This window comes from Somniosus microcephalus, chromosome 3 (assembly GCF_052327205.1).
Source record: "Somniosus microcephalus isolate GS21.2 chromosome 3, FLI_Smic_1.0, whole genome shotgun sequence".
Lineage (NCBI taxonomy): Eukaryota > Metazoa > Chordata > Chondrichthyes > Squaliformes > Somniosidae > Somniosus > Somniosus microcephalus.
The window spans coordinates 271,058,538-271,084,808 of NC_140989.1; the positions used below are offsets into that span (position 1 = coordinate 271,058,538).

Below are 26,271 nucleotides of genomic sequence, written 5' to 3' on the forward strand. Positions count from 1 at the left end.
CCCTCTCCCTCCCCTCCCCTCCTCCGCCCCCTCTCCCTCCCCTCCCCTCCTCCCCCCCCCCTCCCTCCCCTCCCCTCCTCCCCCCCCCCTCTCCTCCTCCTCTCCTCCTCCCCCCTCTCCTCCTCCCTCCCCTCCTCCTCCCCCCTCTCCTCCCCCCCCCTCTCCTCCCCCCCCTCTCCTCCTCCCTCCACTCCTCCTCCCTCCTCTCCCCCTCCTCTCCTCTCCCCCTCCTCCCTCCTCTCCCCCCCCTCCTCCTCCTCTCCTCTCCCTCCCCCCTCTCCCCTCCTCCCTCCCCTCCCCTCCTCCCTCCCCCCCTCCTCCTCTCTCCCCCCCTCCTCTCTCCCCCCCCTCCTCTCTCCCCCCCCTCCTCCTCTCTCTCCCCCCTCTCTCTCTCCCCCCTCCTCTCCCCCCTCCTCTTTGGAATATCTAAGACTTCTTATACTTTTGCTTACAGTAATACAGAAACATTTTGGATCACAACAGGAATGTTCCCACAAGAATTTATCCTAAGTTTTGCTAATCTTATAAAAATTAGCTCTATGAAAATTCATTGTTATAATGGTAAGATCTTTTCTGTTAATCACTGTATTTGAATAAACTAAGGATTTAATGTGATGAAAGGGCTATTTTACCTAGTTCTGTACATGTATAAAAGAAAAAAAATGCAATGAACAGAAAGTCCTTAATTATTAATAAACTTTACCTGAATTTCACCCATTTGGCATAGTGATTAAATATTCAGTTTTGGGAGAGGGGGGCTACTACTAGGTATATTTCAATGTAAATGCATAGGAGTAAACATGTAACTTTATCTTGCAAACATTGATTAGAATACAGCAAGACACCAGGTACTTAAAATAATTGCAGACCTTCCAAAAGTAATAAGTTCTACTTGATTCACTGTTCCAGTGCGCAGTCTTAGTATTGAGAAAAGTGTGGCAAGAGATCCTGTAGACTTCGAACCTTTAACTAAGAGCGGTAAGTGTATTCAACAAACATTTCAATGAAATCACCAGGGTTACTGTGGAAAAGAATGACTCTGTTCCAGTTCATCTGGTAGGTTTCATCTTGTGCTGTCTTTTTAACCAGAACTTGAGCGCTCTGAGGAACAGCTTCAAATAGAAGAATTTACAGTAAGTACATTTCATTTCAAAAAAACTTAAGTAATATTACTTTGTATGAAATGATTATAGGTAGGCAGCTCACCGGAGAACCAGTGAGCAGTTTGATTTCCTACATGCAGATGTTGATCTGTTGCGGCAAGCCTCTGAGTGAAGGCCCGTCACATTCCTGCTGCTGGAAAGTTGTGCAATTCAAAGAATGTTATACTGAGTAGACATTGCCAAACCATGTGGAAAATGGGCCTTTGAACAGCTAGTTCAAAGTAATATTGAATATGTTGGGAGCGCAAGGTACACTGCACACTAAGTTGGGGAGTGAAATAAAACAGATATACATTTCAAATATTTATTTATGTGAAAATGGTATTGTGACTTGTGCATTATATATATTAGAAATTGTGCCATTTCATTAATTCCATCCCCCAAGTTTGTTTTTTCCCCATCTCTTCTGAAAGGCTGCGTCTTGCTGGGCAACAGCAGCCTCCAGTACCTAGCTTGAATAGACACTCTTCATACATAAGCAATGACCGTGTCAAAGCCGAGACCTATTCTGTTCTTATCCTAAGCATGTATTTTCCAGCAGCGTTAAAGCCCCTCTGTTACACTGGTTGCAATCAGCTAACTGAGCACATAACAGGGATCAAAGTTGGAACCTTCTGATCTATGTAGCTCAATACAGCACTGGGCAGCACCTCTACCAACTTACTACTGGGAGAAGATTAACTTCAAAAAAATGGAATGTGAATTAACAACATATGTTCTCTATGCAGCAGGATGGAACCAGCGCTACACACCTACGATTTGTCATCAAATCTGGTTTTGACCATTTTGTGTCAGTACACAAGGTGACGTGGAAGGTACAGAAGATGTTTGAGTCTACAGAGCACAACTGTTACAAAACCAGACTTTAAAATGTGAAACATTGAGGCTGTACAATGTTACTCGTAAATATTTTTGCAGTATGTTACAAATCATTAATTATTGAATTGCTATCTTTGTGAATAAATTATTTTTGTTTTGCAACACTGTCGCAGTCTTCATTAGTAACTCAAAGTATTTTTGATCGAAATCTGAATGGTGCATCACAACATTTTGAATTAAAGATATTTTATTCAAAAATTGCTTACAGCTGTCAATACACATTGGATAGGTTTTATATTTAAAACAATTTGGGAGATAAAATGTAGTAAAAATATTCCACCTTTATTTAGGGTAAATGGTCTGTTCAACCTAATATAATGGAAACATCCAAAACACCCGTGGAATAGTATTTATTTAATTGCACGGAATATAAAACTTCATTCCACGGATTTAAATGCTCTTAGCTACATTTCAAAACATCAAGCCACAGCTTTCTCTGGTTTAGTCTGTAAGCTTCATAATAAACAATATAGCTAAAATCATTGTCCTTGCAGTGACTGACCTTATTCTATATCCCTGAATTATAGGTAATACCAAATAAAGCATAATGAATATTAAATGATTCACAATTTTCAGTTCTTAATACTGGAAATTGGAAGATGAATTTTAAGTATTGACACTTTCTAACTAGAATTCTGTTACTTTGCTGCCAAGGAATATTAAAAAAATCTTAAACCTCTGACCAGTCTTACTTTTCCAGCTGGGAGGGCTGGATATTGGAGACAGTGGTTGCTCCACAATTATTATTATTGTCTGTAGGGCAAGATCGGTGATACTTTTTTTTCATATCGCATAAGAGTTTTTACTTCAGTGGCTAAAGGAAAATTTCGTGGTTGGGTACTCAGCCCTGTCTGCAACAGTGGCATGCTGATCAATATTTCCCAAGTAGTTCACCTAGGCCGTACAGTATTAGAAGCCTTTTAGTATCCATTTCAGACAGTAGTTGCACTTCACCAATTTAGTCTGGAATTGGATCTCGTCAGGCACTACAAAAAGTTGCACTTCAAATAAGTCAGTAGAATCATTCGATTTCTCCTCCCCCACCAATAATTCAACTGTGATTTTGTTGCTTTTTTGAACTGTACAGGTTTTGTCATTCATTGATTTTCTGAAGCTGTGTCCTATGCTGTTTTCATTACTTATTTAAATTGATTCCCTCATACGGTTTGCTTTTTGGGGGGCTTTCCTTACTTTTGTTCTTTATATGTTCCAAAAGCCTCTTTCAGCACTTTGTCTAATTTCTGTTTTGTTTAACGTGACTCTTTATTCCTTCAATTAAGATATTGTTGACTTAAAATACCTCAAATAGCAGACTGAAATCACAAATACTGTATCTACATAAAAAGAATGATTTTTAAACAATCAGGATTTAAGAAATCTTATTGTATATAGACTAAAGTGCACAGCTTTCAAAACAATTGATTGCATCATACAGTAGCTATATTCATTGAAGGAATACTGTACAGACATCAGACTTAATCCCACTTTTGAGTGTGCAGTTGTGATTAACTGATTCCCAAGAGTATAATATTTTCTTGAATGTGGAATATAATATCCACATCCCTTTTGGATAATACATGATTTTGTAAACAATGCAAGCACACAGAACCAGGGTTTAGGAATATAGGAACCGGAGTAGGCCATTTAGCCCTTCGAGCCTGTTCCGCCATTCATTGATCTCATGGCTGATCTGTGACCTAATGCCATAGACCCACCTTTGCCCCATATCCCTTAATACCTTTGGTTAATAAAAATCTCTCTCTCGGATTTAAAATTAATAATTGATCTAGCATCAATTGCGGTTTGCGGAAATGAATTACCCCCAGTGTGTAAAAGTGTTTCCTAATTTCACTCCTGAAAGATCTGGCTCTAATTTTTAGACTATGCCCCCTAGTCCTAGACTCCCCAACCAATGGTTTAAGAAACATTTCTCCATTTTCAAATCTTCTGATTCACTTGTCAATTTTTGAAATAATTTCATTATAAAGGATGGAGTCATTGTTTCCATGCGATTCATGTGTTTGCTATCTACAACTCAACAAAAAAGCCTCTAAATAATTTTGATTAGCTCGACTGGGGAAACTGGAACAGAGGCAAGGGGTGTCACAGAGTATGACTTAGGTTGTGTAAGGGCCAGAAAGCCACTTGTAAATCTTCCAGCCCACTTTAACCATTGGCCTGTCTAGGAAAACAAGAGCAAAAACAGTACTTGAGGTTTGCATTAGAACTTGCAGGAATGTATGAAGTGTGTTCATTTTGGAATAATTGTGTCTTTTTCCATCAGGTTTTATGTTAGTATTTTCAATACTGAATAGTTAATGGTTAGTGACATTACAATTTTCATATTTATAAAAAACATTAACCAAAGTTGTTTTTCTTCCATATTCAAATTATCAGATCCCAGTCACAGCAATTTAACACTGAGAAAATCATTATCAATATGGAAAAGAAAACTTTTGATTTGTTTATAAGTAATGTTTCATTTGCTTGTATTTGAGTGCCTATGAAAGCTTTTTCTCCAGATTACATAGTGGTTCTGCCACCTAGTGGTTTAATTTAGGTTTTGCAAAACTAGTCGTACTTCTTCTGGTTTATAACCCCAGGGTCCTCTTCCACCCTGAAAAACAAAACAAAAACAATGTTATATGGATTAATTAAACACACTTCTTTGTTTCTTCATCTCTCTGCCAAAGATTAATGATTCATTGACCTGTATTGACCTTCCTTTATTAGTCGATGTCGTGTATTGATTGCGAGTTTGACACCAGTCAATACGGTAATGTAATGTGCATGGCATTATGGGAATTACCCGGGAAAACGGCAGTCGGCCATTTTACGCAATAAAGTGAACATCGCAGTTATAAGCCTGTCTGCCTGACTGATTTAATTCGCCGTATCTACATGCTTGATTGAACGCATTAAAGCATAGATACAACATTGGTGACGAGGATAACGAACGGAATCATTTTAGTTAGGTCGTTGCCCAAGTTTTATAGTTAGCTAGGATGGAGAAGACCGGTTTCCAAAATTTTGCATGCTTCGCTGAGCCAGCCACGTTGGGTCCAAGATGGACGAGGTGGTTAACGTCTTTTGAGCTTTATGCCGACGGCAAAGGACTCATTATCGACGATACCTCTACAGGTGCCACAAAGCAGAGGAGAAGAGCTCTACTTCTACACCTAGCAGGACCAGATGTCCAGGATATCTTTTCGACTCTACCGGACACAGGAGAGCCAGCAGACTACACGGCGGCGGTTAATGCTTTGAATCACTACTTCGTGCCCCAGGTCAACGCAGCATTTGCTAGACAGACTTTTCATAAGTTGTCCCAGAAGACAGGCGAGACTGTGCAACAATTTCCTACTCACTTGCGGCAGGCTGCTAAAGACTGTGCTTTTGGGGGGGGATGCGGATAATCAAATAAGAGACGCTATCCTGAGTAGGTGCACGTCAGCCTATGTGTGGAGGAAATTGCTAGAGGAAGGGCAAGGTCTAACGCTCGCCCGCACGTTACAATTGGCCTCAATGTGAAAACGTTGAGGAGCAGATGTCAGCCATGTCATGTACAGAGAAGGCGGAGACAGATATTGTTCGTCGTGTTACACAGAAAAGAGGGTATTATGCGAAAAGCTCGACAGGGAAACCAAAGGGAAATGGCGATAGGAACGAAAGGAAATGTTACAGATGTGGACACACGGACCACATGGGCAGAGATCCAAAATGCCCAGCACGCGGACAAACGTGTCATAAGTGCAAGGGAAAGGATCATTTCTCCAAAGTATGCCGCACAAAGGGTACAAAGAAACACTGTGAACAATGTAGAGAAACAAAATGACTTTGCATTTGCTGTTACTGGAAATAACGTGACAGAGAGACTTACCTTTTGTGTGGGGGGAGTAAACCTGAGAATGTTAATTGATTCGGGTGCAACTAGTAATGTGATAGATGAGAATACATGGGAAGGATTAAAGTCAGAACACATTAAGTGTCAGGTCACATGTCCCTAAGACACAGAGAAAGTTATTCTCTTATGCTTCTAGCCGACCACTGTCAGTTAAAGGTGTATTCACATGTGGGATTACAATAGGTAAGAGAACTGAGCAGGCGGAGTTCATTGTGGTTAAAGGCCATGGAGAGCCGTTGCTAGGAAGGGAGACAGCCATGAAACTGGGAGTTTTAAAAATAGGTGCAGATGTCTCAGCTGTGGTAGATGTAAGACAGCTGCAAGAACAGCAGTATCCAAAGGTGTTCCAGGGAGTAGGAAGGCTGAACACAAAACAGATCAGTTTGTATATCGACCCACAAGTGAAGCCTGTGGCCCAGCCACTCAGGTGTATACCATTCAACTTAAGGGGGGCAGTAGAGGCCAAAGTAAAACAATTGAGGGGCATGGACATTATCGAACCTGTAATTGGTCCCACCCCATGGGTAAATCCTGTGATTATTGTACCAAAAGCGGATAAGGATGTAAGGTTATGCCTAGACATGAGACGAGCAAACCAGGCAATAGTGAGGGAACGATATCCAATCCCCACCGTTGATGAGATACTCCAAGGTATGAACGCTTCGACGGTGTTTAGTAAGCTAGACCTGAAATGGGGTTATCACCAGCTAGAACTGACCCGAGTCACGAGAAATCACAACGTTTGCAGTACATAACGGAGTATACAGGTACAAGAGGCTGATATTCGGTGCATCTTCAGTTAGTGAGCAATATCAGCACGAGATAGCTAATGCCTTAGCTGGAATAGAGGGTGTTGAAAACATCTCAGATGACATTATCGTGCACGCACACGACCAGGAAACGCACGACAGATGCCTGCACGCTGTCATGACCGGACTAATGGAAAGTGGACTGACACTAAACTCAGTGCCAATTCAACATGGACCGATTGATTTTCATGGGAATCCTGTTGTCTGAAAAGGGCATCGGACCAACAGCAGAGAGAGTGCGAGTGGTGGCAGAAGCTCGGGAACCAGAGAATGCTACAGAGGTGAGGAGTCTCTTGGGACTCATTGGGTACAGTAGCAGATTCATCCCGCAGTTTGCAACGCTATCAGAGCCACTGCGATGCTGGACGAGAAAAGACACACCATTTAAATTTGGATCACAACAGAGACAGTCATTCAGTGCACTCAAGGAAGAGTTGGCCAGAGCCGGCACTTTAGCATATTTTGATAAGGACGCACCAACCAAGGTGATAGCAGATGCCAGTCCTGTAGGTTTAGGCGCAGTACTAGTTCAGGACCAACAGGGACAAGAGGTGCCAATATGCTATGTAAGTCGTAGTTTAACAGACAGAGAGGAAATACTCTCAGAGAGGCCTTAGCTCTTGTATGGGCTTGTGAGAGGCTGCATCCATATGTGTATGGCCGAAAATTTAACTTGGTAACTGACCATAAGCCATTACAAGTGATATACGGCCCACACTCTAAACCCTGTGCCCGTATAGAGAGATGGGTACTTAGGTTACAGCCGTACGATTTTAAGGTGATACACATTCCAGGCAAGCAAAACATTGCAGACCCACTGTCACGATTGCTGGGGGAGACAGCGAAACAGGAGAGACATTCTCATGGCTCAGATGAATACGTGAGATTTGTAGCTGTGAGTGCGACACCAAAAGCACTCACTACTAGAGAGGTGGAGGAAGCCTCTGCTACCGACCCAGAGCTGATTGAGGTACGGAAGGCAATCACGAACGGACATTTTGAGAACTGTAAAGCTTATGCTGCAATTGCAAACGAGCGGTGCGTAGTGGGGTACCTAGTTCTTCGGGGAACACGCATCGTGCTACCCACAGTGTTACACGCACGAGCCCTGGTGTTAGCACATGAAGGACACTTGGGAATAGTTGGAACAAAGCAACATCTCAGAACCATGGTTTGGTGGCCTGGCATGGACAAGGCAGCTGAAAAACACTGTAAAGCGTGCCACGGCTGTCAGATAGTAGCCAGACCCGACCCACCTGAACCGTTGAGAGCAACACCATTACCGGAAGGCCCCTGGCAGGATGTAGCTATAGACTTACTGGGACCCTTACCATCCAACCACTCCATTCTTGTGGTAGTTGATTATTATAGTCGCTACTATGAATACGACATCATGATCTCCACAACAACAGAGAAGGTTATTGATAGTTTAGAGTCAATCTTCAGCCGTCATGGTTTGCCAACCACCTGCAAATCTGATAATGGTCCCCAATTCAGATCTGAATTATTCAAAGAATACTGTGAAATCAACAGGATCAAACACCTGAAAACGACAGCAAAATGGCTAACGGAGAAGTCGAGCGCCAGAATGCATCGCTGATGAAAAGAATCAGAATTGCTCAGTCAGAAGGACTAGATTGGAAACGTTAACTTAGAAAATATGTGATTGTGTACAGGAGCATTGACCATGCCACGACAGGAAAGAGCCCGGCAGAGCTGCTCTTTAAACGGAAAATGAGAGGAAAGCTGCCAGACATCACAGAGTCGCGCGCAGACATGGAAGTACGTGACCAGGACGCAGAACAAAAAGGCAAGTCCAAACTGTACACAGATGAACAGCGGAGAACACAATACTCAGGAGGTGGAAGTTGGCACGGCAGGACAAAGTGGACAAGTTCACCACTCCTTTTAATGCCACACCCCACAAAGTTTTGAGTAAAACAGGGAGTCAAGTAGTAGTAGAATCTCCAGACGGAGCACGCTACTCGAGAAGCACTACGTTTGTGAAGAAATACAGAACCAATGGACCAAAGGAGACACTCCATGAGCAGGAGGAAACACAAGGGACTGAGGACAGTATAGTAGACCCTGACACACATACCACTGTGACACAGGCAATACCCACTGACACCAACATGTCAGACACACCCAATACAGCCAGACCTCAAAGGGTTAAAAGAAAACCCCAAAGACTGTCTGATTATGTCACAACATAAACTGTGCGAGAACTGCATGGGTGATGTTAAATGTTTAAACCTGGGAATTATTTAGTTGTGTGGCAAGACACAAGTTTGTAAAAAGTTTATAAACCAAATAAGTTATGCAGTGTTATTGTAAGCAACTGTTTGTAAACTGCAAGTTTGTTTCCAAGGAAAAGGGGGATGTCGTGTATTGATTGCGAGTTTGACACCAGTCAATACGGTAATGTAATGTGCATTGCATTATGGGAATTACCCGGGAAAAGGGCAGTCGGCCATTTTACGCAATAAAGTGAACATCGCAGTTATAAGCCTGTCTGCCTGACTCTGATTTAATTTGACGTATCTACATGCTTGATGGAACGCATTAAAGCATAGATACAACAGTCGAGGTATAAAATACAAGAGCCAGGGAGGTTATGCTAGAACTGTATAAAACACTAGTTAAGCCACAGCTTAAGTACTGTGTACAGTTCTGGTCACCACATTACAGGAAAAATGTGATTGCACTACAGAGGGTACAGAGGAGATTCATGAGGATGTTGCCAGGACTGGAGAATTTTAGCTATGAGGAAAGATTAGATAGGCTGGGATAACAACAGAAAATGCTGGAAAAACTCAGCAGGCCAGGCAACATCCGTGGAGAGAGAAATAGAGTCAACGTTTCAGGTCGAAACCCTTTGTCCATATTGATAATGATTTTTCTTGATAGGCTGGGGTTGTTTTCTTTGGAACAGAGGAGGCTGGTGGGGGGGGGGGGGGGGGGGGGAAGAGACTTAATTGAGGTGTATAAAATTGAAGGGCCTAGGCAGAGTGAATAGAAAGGACCTATTTCCCTCAGCAGAGGTCAATAACCAGGGGTATAGATTTAAAGTAGTTGGTAGAAGGATTAAAGGGGAGTTGAGGAGAACCCTTTTCACCCAGAGGGTGATGGGGGTCTGGAACTCACTGCCTGAAAGGGTGGTAGAGGCAGAAACCCTCATAGAAACATAGAAGATAGGAGCAGGAGTAGGCCATTTGGCCCCTCGCGCCTGCTCCGCCATTCATTGCGATCATGGCTGATCATCCAAATTCAGTACCTGGTTTCTGCTTTCTCCCCATACCCCTTGCTCCCTTTAGCCTTAAGAAATATATCCAACTCCTTCTTGAATATATTTAATGAATTGGCCTCTACTGCCTTCTGTGGTAGAGAATTCCACAGGTTCACCACTCTCTGGGTGAAGAAATTCCTCCTCATCGTATTTAAAAAGTACTTGGATATGCACTTGAAGTGCTGTAACCTACAGGGCTACAGACCAAGAGCTGGAAAGTGGGATCAGGCTGGATAGCTCTTTTTTGGCTGGCATTGACAGTGGGCCGAATGGCCTCCTTCTGTGTCATACATGATTCTTCTCCATGACCCAACAAATTTGAAGGACTCTACTCTCCTCCCCCAGAACAAATACCTACCTTATTCTACCCTGCTCATCCATGACAGTGTACCAATGGTGATTATCCTGCTGCATCCACAAATCTGTCCCCAGTATGCAACACTAAATAAAATACTGCCTGCTTTTTTTGTTTCTATAAGCTTATATGTTCCCTTTTATGATAAAATCCTAAATAAAAGTGGTAAAAACACAACCTTCTTTGATTATTACCAATATCTTCTCTTCTCTTAAGCAGTCCCTCGGAACTGGGAGTGACTTGCTTCCACATTAAAAATGAGTTCGCAGGTGACTGATGAGTTCAATGCGGGACCTACAGTCTCTGTCACAGGTGGGGCAGATGGTGGCTGAAGGGGCGGGCGGGTGGGTGGGGTGCTTGGGTTGACGTGCGCTCCTTGCGCTGACTGCACTTGGCTTCCACTTGCTCCCGGCGAAGAGACTCGAGGTGTTTGGCGCCTTCCCGGTAAATTACCAATATACTCAGTTAGTAGTTGCGGTCAGTCTTAATACAGTAAATAGAACATCTTACTTTGAGTGTACACAGCTAATTTTATGGATACCACTGACCTACATACTATGAATATGCTAGTACTTCAGAGAGGCTTTAAGAAACAGCATTCCTTTGTCACCTAGGTCGGTAGTTTTATTTAAACTTTATAGTTAATTAGGCTGATTATGCTGCTAAACTTTGATCGAAGGTCAAACTCCCAGCTTTTATTTAAAGTTTTATAATAAAACTTCTGTACAGAATCCGTCATCTATGTTGTGACTCGAGCTGATTTTCTGCTTAGCTGCTGGTTAAGTGTCAGGTTTTCTCCTTTCTACTTGATTTTTTTTCTACTTTCATTATTCACCAAATATACAACATCCTCCCCTCATTTCAATTTTTTCTCCAATCACAAAACACTAAATTCTACCCAACTCCAAATACATACGCCTCCAAAAATAACATTCCTAGCATAATAAACATTTATAAGCTTCAATAGTTAAGAAAATTAAAATCACAAATTTACTTATAAATTTACCTATCCCATCTTCTAATCATTCCAACATTTGTCTGCATAGCTCCACACCCCTGACCTTGGGTACATCTTCCCCGATTGTTCACAGTAATCTAACCCGGATTGGTCGGAACAGCCAATACTTGATTCAAGCCATATGTCCAAAGAACAGCCTTGCCCCCAGGTATTTTTTATTTAGGGTATGGGAGTTTGCCAAACAATAAAAATAATTAAAGTTGTGAGCATTTTTTGAACAGCATGGTTGAGGAAAAGAGACAGAAGGCATAGCAAGACAACAAGGAGGCCATGATTACAATTGTACAGCAATCAAATCATAGCAGCATTGGCCTGGATTACTAGAGGGCTGCTGACATATATGGAATTATAATCTAGAAAGAACTGGCTCCTTCAGGAAAAAGGGGTTGCGGAAATGAAATGCATTAGCCTGTGCTCCATAGCTTGGGCAGAAACAAAATATCAACTCAAAATCTAGCAGTGAAACCATTACGTAAATGGGCATCGGTTTCATCATGAGGATGGACTTAAAGTCATGTCTGAATGTCAGAGTACCTTGTAAATGATTTTGCCATTGAGCACCACATATAGTCTCTCTGGCATAGCTGCATATTTGGCACTAGTCACATTATCCATAGTGTCCACTACCACTGGACAGGGTGGCTCCTCATTTAGCAACAGTCTTGCCGCATTGAAACGATCACTTAATGTTTGATGTTGTTTGATATCCACGTTGTTTCTGAAAGCCCAGCCATCTGGAATAGCAACAAAATTAAGCAAATATTGTAAAGATTGCACAATACCTATGTCATTTTGCTGTAGATGATATGGAAAACTGAGGTGATTTCTCAACTTGGGAGTGAGTAGAACTAATCAAACTTGACAGGAACTAAAACACTCAAGTCCATTTATGTACAGAAGAAAGCCTAATCTGGTAAAGGGTCTAAATGCATAGTGCAGGACTGTGGTGATTATTCTTGTTTTATAAGAAGCATTGTAATTGGTTGCCTGTTTTCCTGCCTTGAGATATATGCTGTAAACTTATTGGTTAGTTGATTCCATGTGACCTGTGGTGGCCATCTTAAATTCAGTTTTCTACAGTTTGGTTGAGACTGGGTGCTCAACATGTACTTGCTGGTTTTTTAAGGTTAATAAAGCCTAGCTTTTGAAAGGCAATCTACTCTTTATTTCAATGACACCACCAGAATTGGTAAATGTAGGAGAGAAGATAAAGCAAACAAGGCAGTAGTGGTCAGGGGATACCATTCTTGGTTTTATATTTCTTCACCTAATAAAGGACATGAACTCCTTCACTAGGATACAGTTCCAGGGATAGCAGCATGCTCAAATACCTTGTCCAAGTGGCCATTATTTGTTTGTGACCCATAACAAGATGTGCCTGCAGGCTAGCTGACTGTGAAGGATACAACTGAACCCAATCTTGTCTTCACCTGTTTCCATGCACATGCACTTCCATAAAGGGGTCACTGTATAATGATCAGGAGAGGGTACCATGGCCAATTTTCCCTTTTGTAATTTTAGATTTTAAAAGCTTGGTACAATTAAAAGTAGGGGGCAAAACAATGATTTTGATTTCAATATGGAGAAGAATATATTTTAGTATATAATAGTTGGTATAACTGGTGGAGGAAAGGCTCAACTTTAACTTTTTTTCAGAAATGCTCAACGCCTGTACCAGCTACCCAAATATTAGCCGTTTTCTCAGCATTTTTCATCTCAATTTAATCCTAGGGTTCAAATATTGGGAGAGGCCATCTAGTGGCTGAGTCAGTACTTGTCCTTCTAAGATCTGATTCATTGCAAAATATAATAGACAACCGTATCCCATGATCCAAGGAACCAGGACCACGGTGTATTTAATCATAGTGTTTGCTCTCCACACTTAAAATCATATTTTTAACTAAATTGCCTCTGCATCATCATAAGTATCAGTTTGGCTCAGTGGTAGCACTCTCACCTCTAGGTCAGAAGGTTTATGGGCTCAAGTCCCACTCCAGGAACTGAGCACCTAATCTAGGCTGACATTTCGGTGAAGTGCTGAGAGAGTGCTGCACTGTCGGAGGTGCCATCTTTCGGAAGAGACATTAAACTGAGACCCTGCCTGCCTGTTCAGGTGGAAGTAAAAGAACCCATGGCACTATTCGAAGAAGAGTAGGCAGTTCTATTGGTATCCTGACCAGCATTTATCCCTCAACCAAAAACCACCAGAACAGATCAACTGCTCATTCATCTCAGTGCCATGTGTGTACAAATTTACCTACCTAACAACATTGACTATACTTCAAAAATTGAGGATGTCCTGAGGATGTGAAAGGCACTATGTAAATGGTTGTTCTTTAAATTTGATAGTCAAGGGATACATATTTTGAGGTAATGGCAACATTTCTAAATGTGCGTTAATGAAAAAGAGGCAGGGATTTGAAAGTTGTGGCAGTTTCAAAAACTGAATGGTTATCAGCTCTCTTCCGACAGATGGGAGGGGGACAGAAAATAAGAAGCTTTAATTACACATATCAATAGTGTAGACATAAAGGATGAGATCTCTTCCCCCTTTACATCCCCTAATTTTTCCTCTGTATTCTTCCCTCAAGACACAGAATCATGCTGGAGTGCACACTTTCATAGTCGTCAGCTACCCTCTGGTACTTCGCCCAAGTGACGTTCCTTCATGTCTGTGCCTAAGCTGCAAGTGTAAGTGAGGTATTCGACCATGAAGGGAAACACAGCTAATCTTATATACATCTAACACCAATACACATTTGCAATTTCCAACTTGGTTCACTGGCTAGTAGTGGAATCTGGAGGATTTCTCTCCTCCTTAGCTAACTGAAAAGGTACTAACCAGCTCCAGCTGGGACCAGTTAACCAACAGACTGGGGATGGAACCTGTGAAGTTCCTGGTATATATACGCTCAGGACCATATTGAGCAAGGCATCTACCGCCAAGCCTTTGGTACACATTGAAGATACAGTTTTAAAACAGTCTGATGAAGATTAGCAAACTCAAAATGATCTTTTTGCTGGGAATCTTTGTGTACCTGTGGCATGAGCCTCCTGAATGTAGACAACGAGGAAATCGGCTACAGAGGTAAAGTCTTTGACAAGCTGCTTGAACTCATCAAACTTGAAAAGAAATGGGGGTCAGGAGCAGCTTCCGAAATTCAACACCAGTGGTCTGTTATCTAGAGAGAAAAAATTCAATCTATGAGAGTTAGAGCAGTCTGCATGTAACTCTTAAACATACATTACCTGCCACACCAAATCCCCTAAGCTGTATACAATGAAAAGACGCTGCAACTGAAGAACAATAGAGATCTTTTCACTTTGACAAAAATCTTTAAATAAAAAGTAATGTGAATTACAATAATCGGCAAAGGAACCAGAGGGGAGAAACGATTTTTTAATGCCGCAAATTGTCATGATCTGGAATGCAATGCCTGAAAGAGTGGTGGTAGCAGATTCATTAGTAATTTTTAAAAAGGGAATTGTATACTTAAAAATGAAAAAAAATCAGGGCTATGGGGAAAGAGCAGGGGAGTGGGATTTAATATAGCTCTTTCAAAGAGCGATACAGACATGCTCCTTTAGTGGGTAAATGCACTGTGGTACAAAGTTCTGCATTGCATGCTTGATTGCTTAACGCCAGTGAAATGCAGTCTGTTTTTGGGTGTATTTGCCTGAATTACATTAGAGAGTGATTGTAGGTAACAGATAAAATTCCTCAGATCAGCTGCACTTCGTTGCATAATATACAGAAGCTAGGGTGAGGTACACTTACAAAAGTTATTTATGTAGAGTCCACACAAAATTGAATGTATCGTTAAATATGCTGCCTCAGCTAACGCAGTACAGAGCTATCCCAACACCTTTGCGGATCATTCCCGCACGAATTACACAGAACAGGTTCAATGCATTTGCTGAACTCCAAAAACCGCATAACCTTGAGCATTTAACAGTTTTCAGAAGAATTCCTATTGTCACCGCGTGTCTTTAATGCTAAGGTTACGTTTAATTCTATGTAAATTCATACATACCTTTCGAAAAATCAAGTACTTTATGCTCTTTATTCTCCAAGTCAATGACCCGTGTATTGGGAGCAGATGAACCCATAAAAGCTTCATGTCCACAATTCATTCGGAGGTGCTTAAACGCGACCTTCACAAAGCGCAAACTGAAGAACGTTGGCCCCCAGTCTTCATATTTGAACTTTGGATTTTGAGTCATAGTGCTTTTCAACCCGGCTTTCAGCAAGAACTTCTTCACAGTTTCAGGAAAGAGAAGGATCATAATTTTACCTATTAATGTCTGCACAGGAATATAGACTAGAAGGACCAGAGTCTCAAAGTACACAGACAATTTCCCCATGTCAGCGATGGACGACTTTGTTACTGTGTTCAGCAAGGTTATGCAACACACGCAATTGTGTTTACATTTCAATTGCGACTGAACCTACATCATTTCCGTGGGACCTAATTCAGCGGAAGTGTTGGCTGGAATCTCAGATATTAAGAGGTGCGAACTGGAATAAATTTAATGCAGATCAACCAATGTGTTGAGTACAATACTAAATATAACTGAAGTGAGTAAAACTGTAGAGTCCAAAAAATAATTGTGTCGTTAGCTGTCTTAAACTCGCCCGTTGGCAAAGTAAAAAAAATGCAAAAAGAGAATGAACTGGATCGGCAACGTGTGCGGCACAGCCTAGCTGAGCAAGTGCAGGGAGCGCTGCTCAATGCAACACTGAGGAAGGTCGGGCGATATATCTGTCGGCGCATTAAAGTCTGTGAGTGACAATCCCTTTAAGAGCGGGGTTGACGTGTCGCTGTGGCTCGACCCCCGAGTCCAGGCCCCGACCTCTGAGTCCAAGTCCCGGCCCCCGGATCCGCATCTCACGGGTAGGTAATCGGCGGATCGCAAGCTGGCGGGTTACATCCGCGTCAAGCGGATATGACTCAACCCGAGCACGGGTGAGCTGGGCCTGGTTTCGACTCCATGCCAACGCAGCAAAACTTGTCCTTTTTCATGGGGGGTTTAATGGTCACCATGGTAGCCACCCCCCCAGGTACCACCTCCAACAGCTCCTCGACTATATGGTCCTTGTGTACAGGCTAGCGGTTAGTGCTCCCCCCAGGATAAGTCTGTCCAAAGGCAAATTCACTCTCAGATCATTCAAATGGGAATTAATAAGGTGGTCCGCAGGAAACCCCTGCGGGCATCCCCCTTTCAAACAAGTATACCAAGTTGGATACTGTTGAGGGGGATGACTCACCAGGGGAAGGCAGCAGCAGCCAGCTTCCTGGCACCAGGGACGCTTCTGCTGCTCAGAAAGGGAGGAAAAAGAGTGGGAGAGCAATCGTGGTAGGGGATTCTATCGTAAGGGGAACAGATAGGCGTTTCTGTGGCCGCAAACGTGACTCCAGGATGGTTTGTTGCCTCCCTGGGGCCAGGGTCTGGGATGTCACTGAGCGGCTACAGGGCATTCTTAAGGGGGAGGGTGAGCAGGCAGAGGTCGTGGTCCACATTGGGACCAACGACATAGGAAGGAAGGGGGATGAGGTCCTGCATCAAGAATTTAGGGAGCTAGGTAACAGATTAAAGAGCAGGACCTCGAAGGTTGTAATCTCTGGATTACTCCCAGTGCCACGTGCTAGTAAGTATAGGAATGGGAGGATAGAGCAGATGAATGCGTGGCTAAAGAGTTGGTGTAGGGGGGAGGGTTTTACTTTCCTGGATCACTGGGCCTGCTTCTGGGAAAGGTGGGACTTGTACAAGTCGGACGGGTTGCACCTGAACCAGAGCGGGACAAATATCCTTGCGGGGAGGTTTGCTAGCACTGTTGGAGGGGGTTTAAACTAACTTGGCAGGGGGATGGGATACAGAGGGGAGCTGAAATAGGGGGTGATGTGCTGCCAATTATAGAGAAAAAAACAAGTCAGCTTGGTAGACAGGGCAAATATATAAGGGCAAGGCTGGATGGCATCTATTTTAATGCAAGGAGTCTTGCAAATAAGGTGGATGAACTAAAGGTGTTGATAAACACATGGGAGTATGATATTGTTGCTATCACGGAGACATGGTTGAGGGAGGGGCAAGACTGGCAGCTCAATATTCCGGGGTACAGAATCTTCAGGCGAGACAGAGGGGGAGGTATAAGAGGAGGGGGTGTCGCAATATTAATTAAGGAGTCAATTACTGCAGTAAGGAGGGATGATATATTAGCAGGTTCCTCTAATGAGGCCATATGGGTGGAGCTTAAAAACAAAAAGGGGGCAAGCACTTTGCTGGGAGTGTACTATAGGCCTCCAAACAGTCAGGGGGAGATAGAGGAACAGATATGTAGGCAAATCTCAGAGAAATATGCAAATAATAGGGTAATAATAATGGAGGATTTCAACTTCCCCAATATTAACTGGGATAGTCAGAGTGTGAAAGACTCAGAGGGTGTAGAATTCTTAAAGTGCATCCAGGAGAGCTTTTTGAGCCAGCATGTAGAAAGTCCTACAAGAGAGGGGGCGGTACTGGACCTAATTCTAGGGAATGTGGCCGGCCAAGTGGAAAAAGTGCTAGTAGGTGAGCACTTTGGTGATAGTGACCATAATATGGTAAGATTTAAGGTGGTCATGGAAAAGGACAGGGATGGGCCGGAAATAAAGGTTCTGAATTGGGGGAAGGCCGATTTTAGTAGGATAAGGCAGGATCTGGCCAAAATGGACTGGGATCAGCTACTTGTAGGAAAATCCGCATCGGAGCAATGGGAGGTTTTCAGAAGGGAGATTGAGATCATACAATGGCAACATGTTCCCGTAAAGGTCAAGGGTGGTTCCAAAAACCACAGGGAACCTTGGATGTCAGGGGATATACGAGAATGGATTAGGAAAAAAAGGAGGGCTTTTGGTAGATACAAAAGGCTAAAGACGGAGGAAGCCCTAGAGGAGTACAAAAAGTGCAGGGGGATACTTAAAAAAGAAATTAGGAGATCAAGGAGGGGCCATGAAATAACACTGGCGAGCAAAATAAAGGAAAATCCTAAGATGTTTTATAAGTATATTAAGGGTAAGAGGATAACTAGGGAAAAAATAGGGCCCATTAGGGACAAGAGTGGCAATCTGTGTGTGGAGCCGGAAGATGTAGGAGGGGTTCTAAATGAATTTTTTGCATCTGTTTTCACTATGGAGAAGGACGATGTAGACATAGAAATAGGGCGGGGGGACTGTGATATGCTCGAACATATTAACATCGAGAGGGAGGAGGTATTGGCGGTTTTAGCTGGCCTAAAAATGGATAAATCCCCAGGCCCAGATGAAATGTATCCCAGGCTGCTGTGTGAGGCAAAGGAAGAGATTGCGGGGGCTCTAACACATATATTCAGGACCTCTCTGGCCACAGGGGATGTGCCAGAGGACTGGAGAACCGCTAATGTAGTACCATTATTCAAGAAGGGTAGTAGGGAAAAACCGGGGAACTACAGGCCAGTGAGCCTAACATCAGTGGTAGGAAAATTATTGGAAAAAATTCTGAGGGACAAAATTTGTCTCCACTTGGAGAGGCAAGGATTAATCAGGGATAGTCAACATGGCTTTGTCAAGGGAAGATCATGTCTGACTAATTTGATTGAATTTTTTGAGGGGGTGACTAGGTTTGTGGATGAGGGTAACGCAGTGGATGTGGTATACATGGATTTCAGTAAGGCCTTCGATAAAGTCCCGCACAGGAGACTGGTCAAGAAGGTAAGAGCCCATGGAATCCAGGGTGCCTTGGCACATTGGATACAAAACTGGCTTAGTGGCAGAAGGCAGAGGGTGATGGTCGAAGGTTGTTTTTGTGACTGGAAGCCTGTGGCCAGTGGGGTACCACAGGGATCGGTGCTGGGTCCCTTGCTGTTTGTGGTCTACATTAATGACTTGGATATGAATGTAAAAGGTATGATCAGTAAGTTCGCGGATGATACAAAAATTGGTAGGGTGGTAAATAGCGAGGAGGGTAGCCTCAGTCTGCAGGACGATATAGATGGGTTGGTCAGATGGGCGGAACAGTGGCAAATGGAATTTAACCCGGAAAAGTGCGAGGTGATGCACTTTGGGGGGACTAACAAGGCAAGGGAATACACAATGAATGGAAAGACCCTAGGCAAGAAGGAGGCTCAGAGGGATCTGGGTGTGCAAGTACACAGATCCCTGAAGGTGGCGGAACAGGTGGATAAGGTGGTAAAAAAGGCATATGGGATACTTGCCTTCATTAGCCGAGGCATTGAATATAAGAGCAAGGAGGTTATGATGGAGCTGTATAAAACACTGGTTAGGCCACAGCTGGAATACTGTGTGCAGTTCTGGTCGCCACACTACAGGAAGGATGTGATTGCGTTAGAGAGGGTGCAGAGGAGGTTCACCAGGATGTTACCAGGGCTGGAGCGCTTCAGCTATGAAGAGAGACTGGGCAGATTGGGTTTGTTTTCCTTGGAGCAGAGGAGGCTGAGGGGGGACATGATTGAGGTGTACAAAATTATGAGGGGCATAGATAGGATGGATGCCGAGGAGCTTTTTCCCTTAGTAGAGGGGTCAATAACTAGGGGGCATAGATTCAAGGTAAAGGGCGGGAGGTTTAGAGGGGATTTGAGAAAGAACTTTTTCACCCAGAGGGTGGTTGGAGTCTGGAACTCACTGCCTGAAAGGGTTGTGGAGGCAGAAACCCTCACAACATTTAAGAAGCATTTGGATGAGCACTTGAAATGCCATAGCATACAAGGCTACGGACCAAATGCTGGAATATGGGATTAGATTAGACAGGGCTTGATGGCCGGCGCGGACACGATGGGCCAAAGGGCCTCTATCCGTGCTGTATTACTCTATGACTCTATGACTCTAAGCCACTGATCCCGTAAGGAGGAGGAGATGGGGATGGGGATGACAACTTGCATTGTCTGCGATTGCAAAAAGGCCCTTTCTACTGTAGTCGTGTTGGTTTATCGTCTTTGTGCTGCCTGTGGTTATGGCTCAAGTAGTTTGACAAATGGGTTAAATTCCTAAGCTTCAAATCAAGTCTCCTTGGCATTCATGATTGGACTTAACACCTTTAAAGGATAGGTTCTCTAGTGGAAGACTAGTGGAGTTTTCCTGTTAAAAGAAGAGTAACAATACCAGAAGCAGGCAGATATCAACCACATGAATTTCCCTGAAACAATTTTGACCGCGTGTAATTAACTGGTTTTATTAGGCTGAAGATCTTATTTGCCATAAGTTTTTTTTTTCTCATAAAAATCTAGGTCATGCCTTGAGTTCCGACAATCATTCTGCCATTGCCGTAGCACCAACCAGGATTAATGCTTTCAAAAAGTCTAGTGACGAGTGGTGTTCTGCAGGGGTCAGTGCTGGGACCCCAACTCTTTACAATCTACATTAACGATTTGGAGGAAGGGACCGAGTGCAACGTATCCAAGTTTGCCGACGATACAAAGATGGGAGGGAAAGCAGTGAGTGAGGAGGACATAAAAAACCTGCAAAAGGACATAGACAGGCTAAGTGAGTGGGCAGAAATTTGGCAGATGGAATATAATGTTGGAAAGTGTGAGGTTATGCACTTTGGCAGAAAAAAATCAAAGAGCAAGTTATTTAAATGCAAAGAAACTGCATAATGCTACAGTACAAAGGGATCTGGGGGTCCTGGTGCATGAAACACAGAAGGTTAGTATGCAGGTACAGCAGGTGTTCAGGAAGGCCAATGGAATCTTGGCTTTTATTGCAAGGGGGATGGAGTATAAAAGCAGGGAAGTCTTGCTTCAGTTATACAGGGTACTGATGAGGCCACACCTGGAATACTGCGCGCAGTTTTGGTTTCCATATTTAAGAAAAGATATACTTGCTCTCGAGGCACTACAGAGAAGGTTCACTAGGTTGATTCCGGAGATGAGGGGGTTGACTTATGAGGAAAGGTTGAGTAGGTTGGGCCTCTACTCATTGGAGTTCAGAAGAATGAGAGGCGATCTTATCGAAACATATAAGATTGTGAGGGGGCTTGATCGGGTGGATGCGGTGAGGATGTTTCCACTGATGGGTGATGTAATGTCCGTGTGTAATTGAGACACGGACTGCAGAAGTTGGTTATAACAGGTGTTTACTGAATGGAGACAAAACTGGAACTACTATACAAAGTTACTACACAGGCTTATATACAGGGGTGGTCACTACTGGTACTGCAGTATACAGGGGCTGCAGAATATAGTTCCTTCTTCAAGGTACATACACTACAATTCCTCCCCTTTTAGCTAAACAGTACATAACATTCGATTAATAATTAAATAACATATTTACAATTACAGTTGCTATATACATTAGCTGAAGTTAATCAATTATAAATTCAGTCTTTGAGGAGGCTTCCTGATTCTGTCCGGATAACGCCTCTTTGGGGTATCAGGTTCTTCTGGCAAAGTTGATTCGGGATCAACGTCGTTGTTTGGTTCGTCTGCTTCCAATATCACCGATTCTGAGGTAGATGCAATTGGTACTTCGGTTTCATCACCAGGTGTATAGGATCGTGGTGTAGATTTGACGTTTTCCAGTGACTCTAGAATCTGGTCAGCATGGCGTCTTACAATGCTCTCTCCAATGTCCACGGTATACATTAGAGGTCCTTGCCGTGTGCAGATCGTTCCTGGCTGCCATTTCTCTGTGCGGTAGTCCCGGGCCAAAACTGTTTGACCTATCTTGAAACTCCTGGTTGGCCTTTCATTCATATTCTGAAACTGCCTGTTCTCCACATCTCTTCTGATGTTTGGCTTAACCAAATCCAAGCGACATCTTAGTCTTCAATTGAAGAACATCATGGCTGGAGTTTGGTTGGTAACCGCATGTGTCGCATTCCGGTAGGCAAACAAGAAGTTATCCACCTTGTGTTGTAGGGGTATGTCTTCATTACACATTGCCTTGATAGCCCTCTTGAATGTTTGAACGAACCTCTCAGCCAATCCATTGGTGGCTGGATGATATGGGGCGGATGTGTAATGCTTAACACCATTGTTCTTTAAGAACCTCCGGAACTCTTCAGATACAAACTGTGGTCCATTGTCGGAGCAAATCTGTTCAGGCAGCCCATTTCTGGTGAATATGGTTCGTAAGACTGTGATAGTTTTTTCTGTGGTGGTTGAGGACATTTTTATTACCTCTGGCCACTTTGAATGTGCAGCCACCGCAATTAAAAACATCGAGTCCATAAATGGACCAGCAAAATCAATGTGTACCCTTTGCCATGGAGATGAGGGCCACTCCCATGGATGTAGAGGGGCTTGTGGTGGGGCGTTTTGGACCTTCTGGCATCCTGTACAGCTCTTGGTCATCTCTTCGATTTCTCTATCGATTCCCGGCCACCACACAAACGCTCTGGCTAAGTTCTTCATTTTTACCCCTACCAGATGACCCTCATGAAGCTCATTGAGCACTCTATCCTTCAATTTGGGTGGAATTACTACTCTGGATCCACACATCAAAGTTCCTCGGCACACTGACAGCTGTTCTCTTCTCGGCGAGAATGCTGGCAACAGTGGTTCGCCATGTGCTGGCCATCCCTTCACCGTTAAATCATAGACCCTGGAGAGTGTCGGGTCATTTTGTGTTTCCTTTTCTATGTTTGCATTCGTCACAGGTAGACATTCGACTATGGTCGAGTGGAATATCTCCACAGGATCCACTGCAGGTGCTTCTTCCACCGTCGGCAACGGTAGGCGCGACAATCCATCAGCATTCCCATGCTGTTTAGTTCCTTTGTACTCGATGTCATATTGGTGTGCCCCTAGGAAAAGGGACCACCTCTGTAGCCGTTGTGCTGTCATTATCGGGACGCCCTTCTTAGGGTTGAAAATGGAGACAAGAGGTTGATGATCAGTTAGTAGAGTAAATTTCTGTCCGTGCAGGTACTGATTGAACTTCTTCACCCCCCACACCAGGCTGAGGGCCTCTCTGTCAATCTGGGCGTAGTTACGCTCGGCTGCAGTTAACGAGCGTGACGCAAAAGCTATCGGCCTCTCTGAACCATCAAGGGATTTATGTGACAGTACCACTCCAACGCCGTAGGGAGACGCATCACACGCCAGTCTTATCGGTAGTGATGGGTTATAGTGAGCCAATGCTTCTCCTTGAAGTGATCAGGCCTTTACACTTCTGAAAGGCCCGCTTACATTCATCGCTCCATTTCCATGCTACTCCAGTTTGTAGCAGGGCGTTCAGTGGGTGCAGAATTGTGGACAAATTCGGCAAAAACTTATGGTAGTAATTCACCAATCCGAGGAATGACCTCAGTTGCGACACATTTTCAGGCGCTGGAGCCTTAACTACCGCTTCAATTTTGTCAGGGGACTTATGTAACCCCTCGTCATCAATCACGTGGCCACAATACGATATTAGTTTCTTAAAAAACTCGCACTTGGGGCGATTGGCTCGTAGCCCATGTTCTCTTAGTCTAGTGAGCACCTGCACTAGGTTGGCAAGGTGTTCACTGTCATTTTCACCTGTCACTAGGATGTCGTCCAAGTAACACTGAGTCCCCGGAATCCCTTGCAGGACTTGTTCCATCGCTCTTTGCCATATAGCCGGAGCTGATGCTACTCCGAATACCAGTCGATTATACTGGTAAAGACCTTTGTGAGTGTTTATCGTGAGATATTTCCTAGAGGATTCTTCAACCTCCATCTGCAAATATGCTTGCGCTAGGTCAATTTTTGTAAAACGTTTCCCTCCAGATAGTGAGGTGAAAATATCTTCTATCCTCGGAAGAGGATACTGTACTGTGTGAAGGACTGGGTTCACCATCACCTTGAAGTCCCCACAGATGCGAACCTTCCTTGGCTCCTCAGACTTATTGTTTAACGTTTTCTTCATGACAGGAACGAAGGGTGTCGCCCACTCGCTCCAGTCTACCTTAGATAACACGCCTGCATTCTCCAGATTCTCCAGCTCTGCCTCGATGGCTGGCCGAATTGCATACGGTACCGGTCTTGCTTTGAAAAACTTGGGAATTGCATTCTCTTCTATTTTTATCGCGGCAGTTACGCCTTTAAGAGTTCCCAGTCCTTGTTGAAATACCTCTTTAGCGTTAGCTAAGATTTTTGACAATCGTCCAGGTGTGACGTCGTCATCCTTTTTACCAGCCACAGTCAGTGCCTGAATGGAGTGCCAGTCTAAACTTATCTTTCTGATCCATTCACGTCCCAATAACAGTGGTCCACCATCTTGCAGTATGTACAGATACAATTTCTGTATTTCCTTGCCGTTGTATTCGACAGGCACCCTTATTTTCCCTCTGGGGTATACTTTCTGCCCCGTATATGTCTTCAAGACAATGGATGTGTCTTTCAAGGGTATGTGTGAGAATAGCCGCTCGTAGTCTCGTCGATTCATGACGGTCAGGGCTGATCCTGTATCCAATTCCATTTTGACTTGGGACCCTGCTATCGTGAGGGTGACCCAAATGGTTCGGTGATCCTCTTTTGCGATTACGTTGTGTAGTTTGAGACAGCTTAGTCTCTTGTTCCCGGATTCACTATCGCTCTTCTGGTCTTCGGAACTACTGTCCGTCATCTTTTGTACTTTCCTGTACTTTTCCTTAGTGGTCTTTTTGTTGTCGTTAGTCTTCTTCCCGGACCTGCAAACTCGTGCAATGTGTCCCATCTTTCCACATTGCCTGCATGTTTTGTCCTTGGACCAGCAGTCCTTCTGGTCATGGGTTGTTCTGCTGCAGCGATAACATTTTTCAAATCCCCGTGTCATTTCATGGGTGCCGTATTCCTGTGGCTTTTGCTGTATTTCCGCAGCTCCCCTTGCTGCTGCTTCGTACGATACTGCCACGCTGAAAGCCTTATCTAGCGTCAGCTCTTTCTCTGCGAGTAACCTCTTCTGGGTTCCTTCACTCAGGAGTCCACAGACAAATTTGTCCCGTAGGGTATCTGCCAGTCCTGCTCCGAACTGGCAGTGCTTTGATAGCTTGCGTAGTTCCGTAAGGCAATCAGCATTGCTCTCATCTTTATGCTGATTTCTCTTGTGGAATTTAAATCTTTCTGCTATCAGCAGCGGTGTAGGATTTAGGTGTTCCTGTAGGATATCAACAATTTCGTTAAAACTCTTCTCCATCAGTTTGACTGGAGTGATCAGGTTCCGCAATAGGCCGTACGTTCTTGCGCCCATTAAGTTTAGTAGTACCGATGCCTTTTTCTCATTGGCTACTTCATTTGCCTTGCAATATACTTCGACTCTTTCCACATACGTGGTCCAGTCTTCTATTGCATTATCGAAGGCAGTGATATTGCCAGTCTTCGGCATCTTGGAGATCTAAGATGGCGCCTCCCGCGCTTTGCCTTCTTCCCTGATTGAACAAAATGGCGCCTCCCGCTGGATTAAGTTGGCGCCTCCCGTGCTTTCTGCCTTTTCCGCTGCTGCCAGCGCTGTTGCTGGCGTTTTTATGCCTTGATGGCGACGCCCTATGGTCTTCGCGCGCTTCCCCCCCGCGCTGCTGCCAACGTCGCTCTCCGCGGTCTTCGTGGCAAACTGCAGCTCCTCGCGGCTTTCTGCGCTTCTAATTTCTTCTTTTAGTTTAATTACTGTTCCCGTCGTCAGAGCAGACCCTATGGGACACTTTCCTCCCTCTTCTCTGGTCTGTACGCTGCCCGGCTTCGTAGCACCGGCCGCGCCTTGTGTGCTCCACCCTCTCTCTCTCCTCTTCCCGACAACGCTGCTCAGCCCCGTTGAAAAGCCACCCGATCGAGCTCTAGCCCGCCGCAGCCCAGGAAGGATCAGTGTACTACCTGCCACCAGCCCGATTAGCTGGAACACCATAGACTGGATAACCAAGCCCAGCTCTCGACAGCCTCTCCTGC

The 26,271-nt window shown here is 44.0% G+C and overlaps 3 protein-coding genes across 8 annotated transcripts in view; 2 read left to right on the forward strand and 1 right to left on the reverse strand.

The window, feature by feature from the left end:
* Positions 1 to 2,144, forward strand: part of hspb11 (heat shock protein, alpha-crystallin-related, b11) — a 5,086-nt gene extending 2,942 nt beyond the window's left edge. For 2 of the 3 annotated variants that reach the window (XM_085982531.1, XM_085982533.1), the window contains exons 2-5: positions 455 to 561; positions 910 to 978; positions 1,090 to 1,133; positions 1,892 to 2,144. In XM_085982531.1, coding sequence (XP_085838657.1) covers positions 455 to 561; positions 910 to 978; positions 1,090 to 1,133; positions 1,892 to 2,032 — 361 coding nt within the window. In that variant the 3' untranslated portion in view covers positions 2,033 to 2,144. The remainder of the gene's footprint in view (positions 1 to 454; positions 562 to 909; positions 979 to 1,089; positions 1,134 to 1,891) is intronic. The other variant, XM_085982532.1, reaches the window with a different exon arrangement.
* Positions 2,145 to 2,211: 67 nt separating this feature from the next.
* On the reverse strand, positions 2,212 to 15,782 carry dio1 (iodothyronine deiodinase 1). The gene is made up of 4 exons (XM_085982530.1): positions 15,452 to 15,782; positions 14,456 to 14,599; positions 11,952 to 12,151; positions 2,212 to 4,659 (listed from the first exon to the last, which is right to left on the reverse strand). The coding sequence occupies exons 1-4, from the start codon at positions 15,780 to 15,782 to the stop codon at positions 4,594 to 4,596; spliced, it is 741 nt and encodes a 246-aa protein (XP_085838656.1). The 3' UTR covers positions 2,212 to 4,593.
* Positions 15,783 to 15,847: 65 nt separating this feature from the next.
* Positions 15,848 to 26,271, forward strand: part of yipf1 (Yip1 domain family, member 1) — a 37,347-nt gene continuing 26,923 nt past the window's right edge. The window contains exon 1 of one of the 4 annotated variants that reach the window (XM_085982527.1): positions 15,848 to 15,929. The gene's annotated coding sequence lies outside the window, so the exon portion shown is untranslated. The other 3 variants (XM_085982525.1, XM_085982528.1, XM_085982526.1) reach the window with 3 other exon arrangements.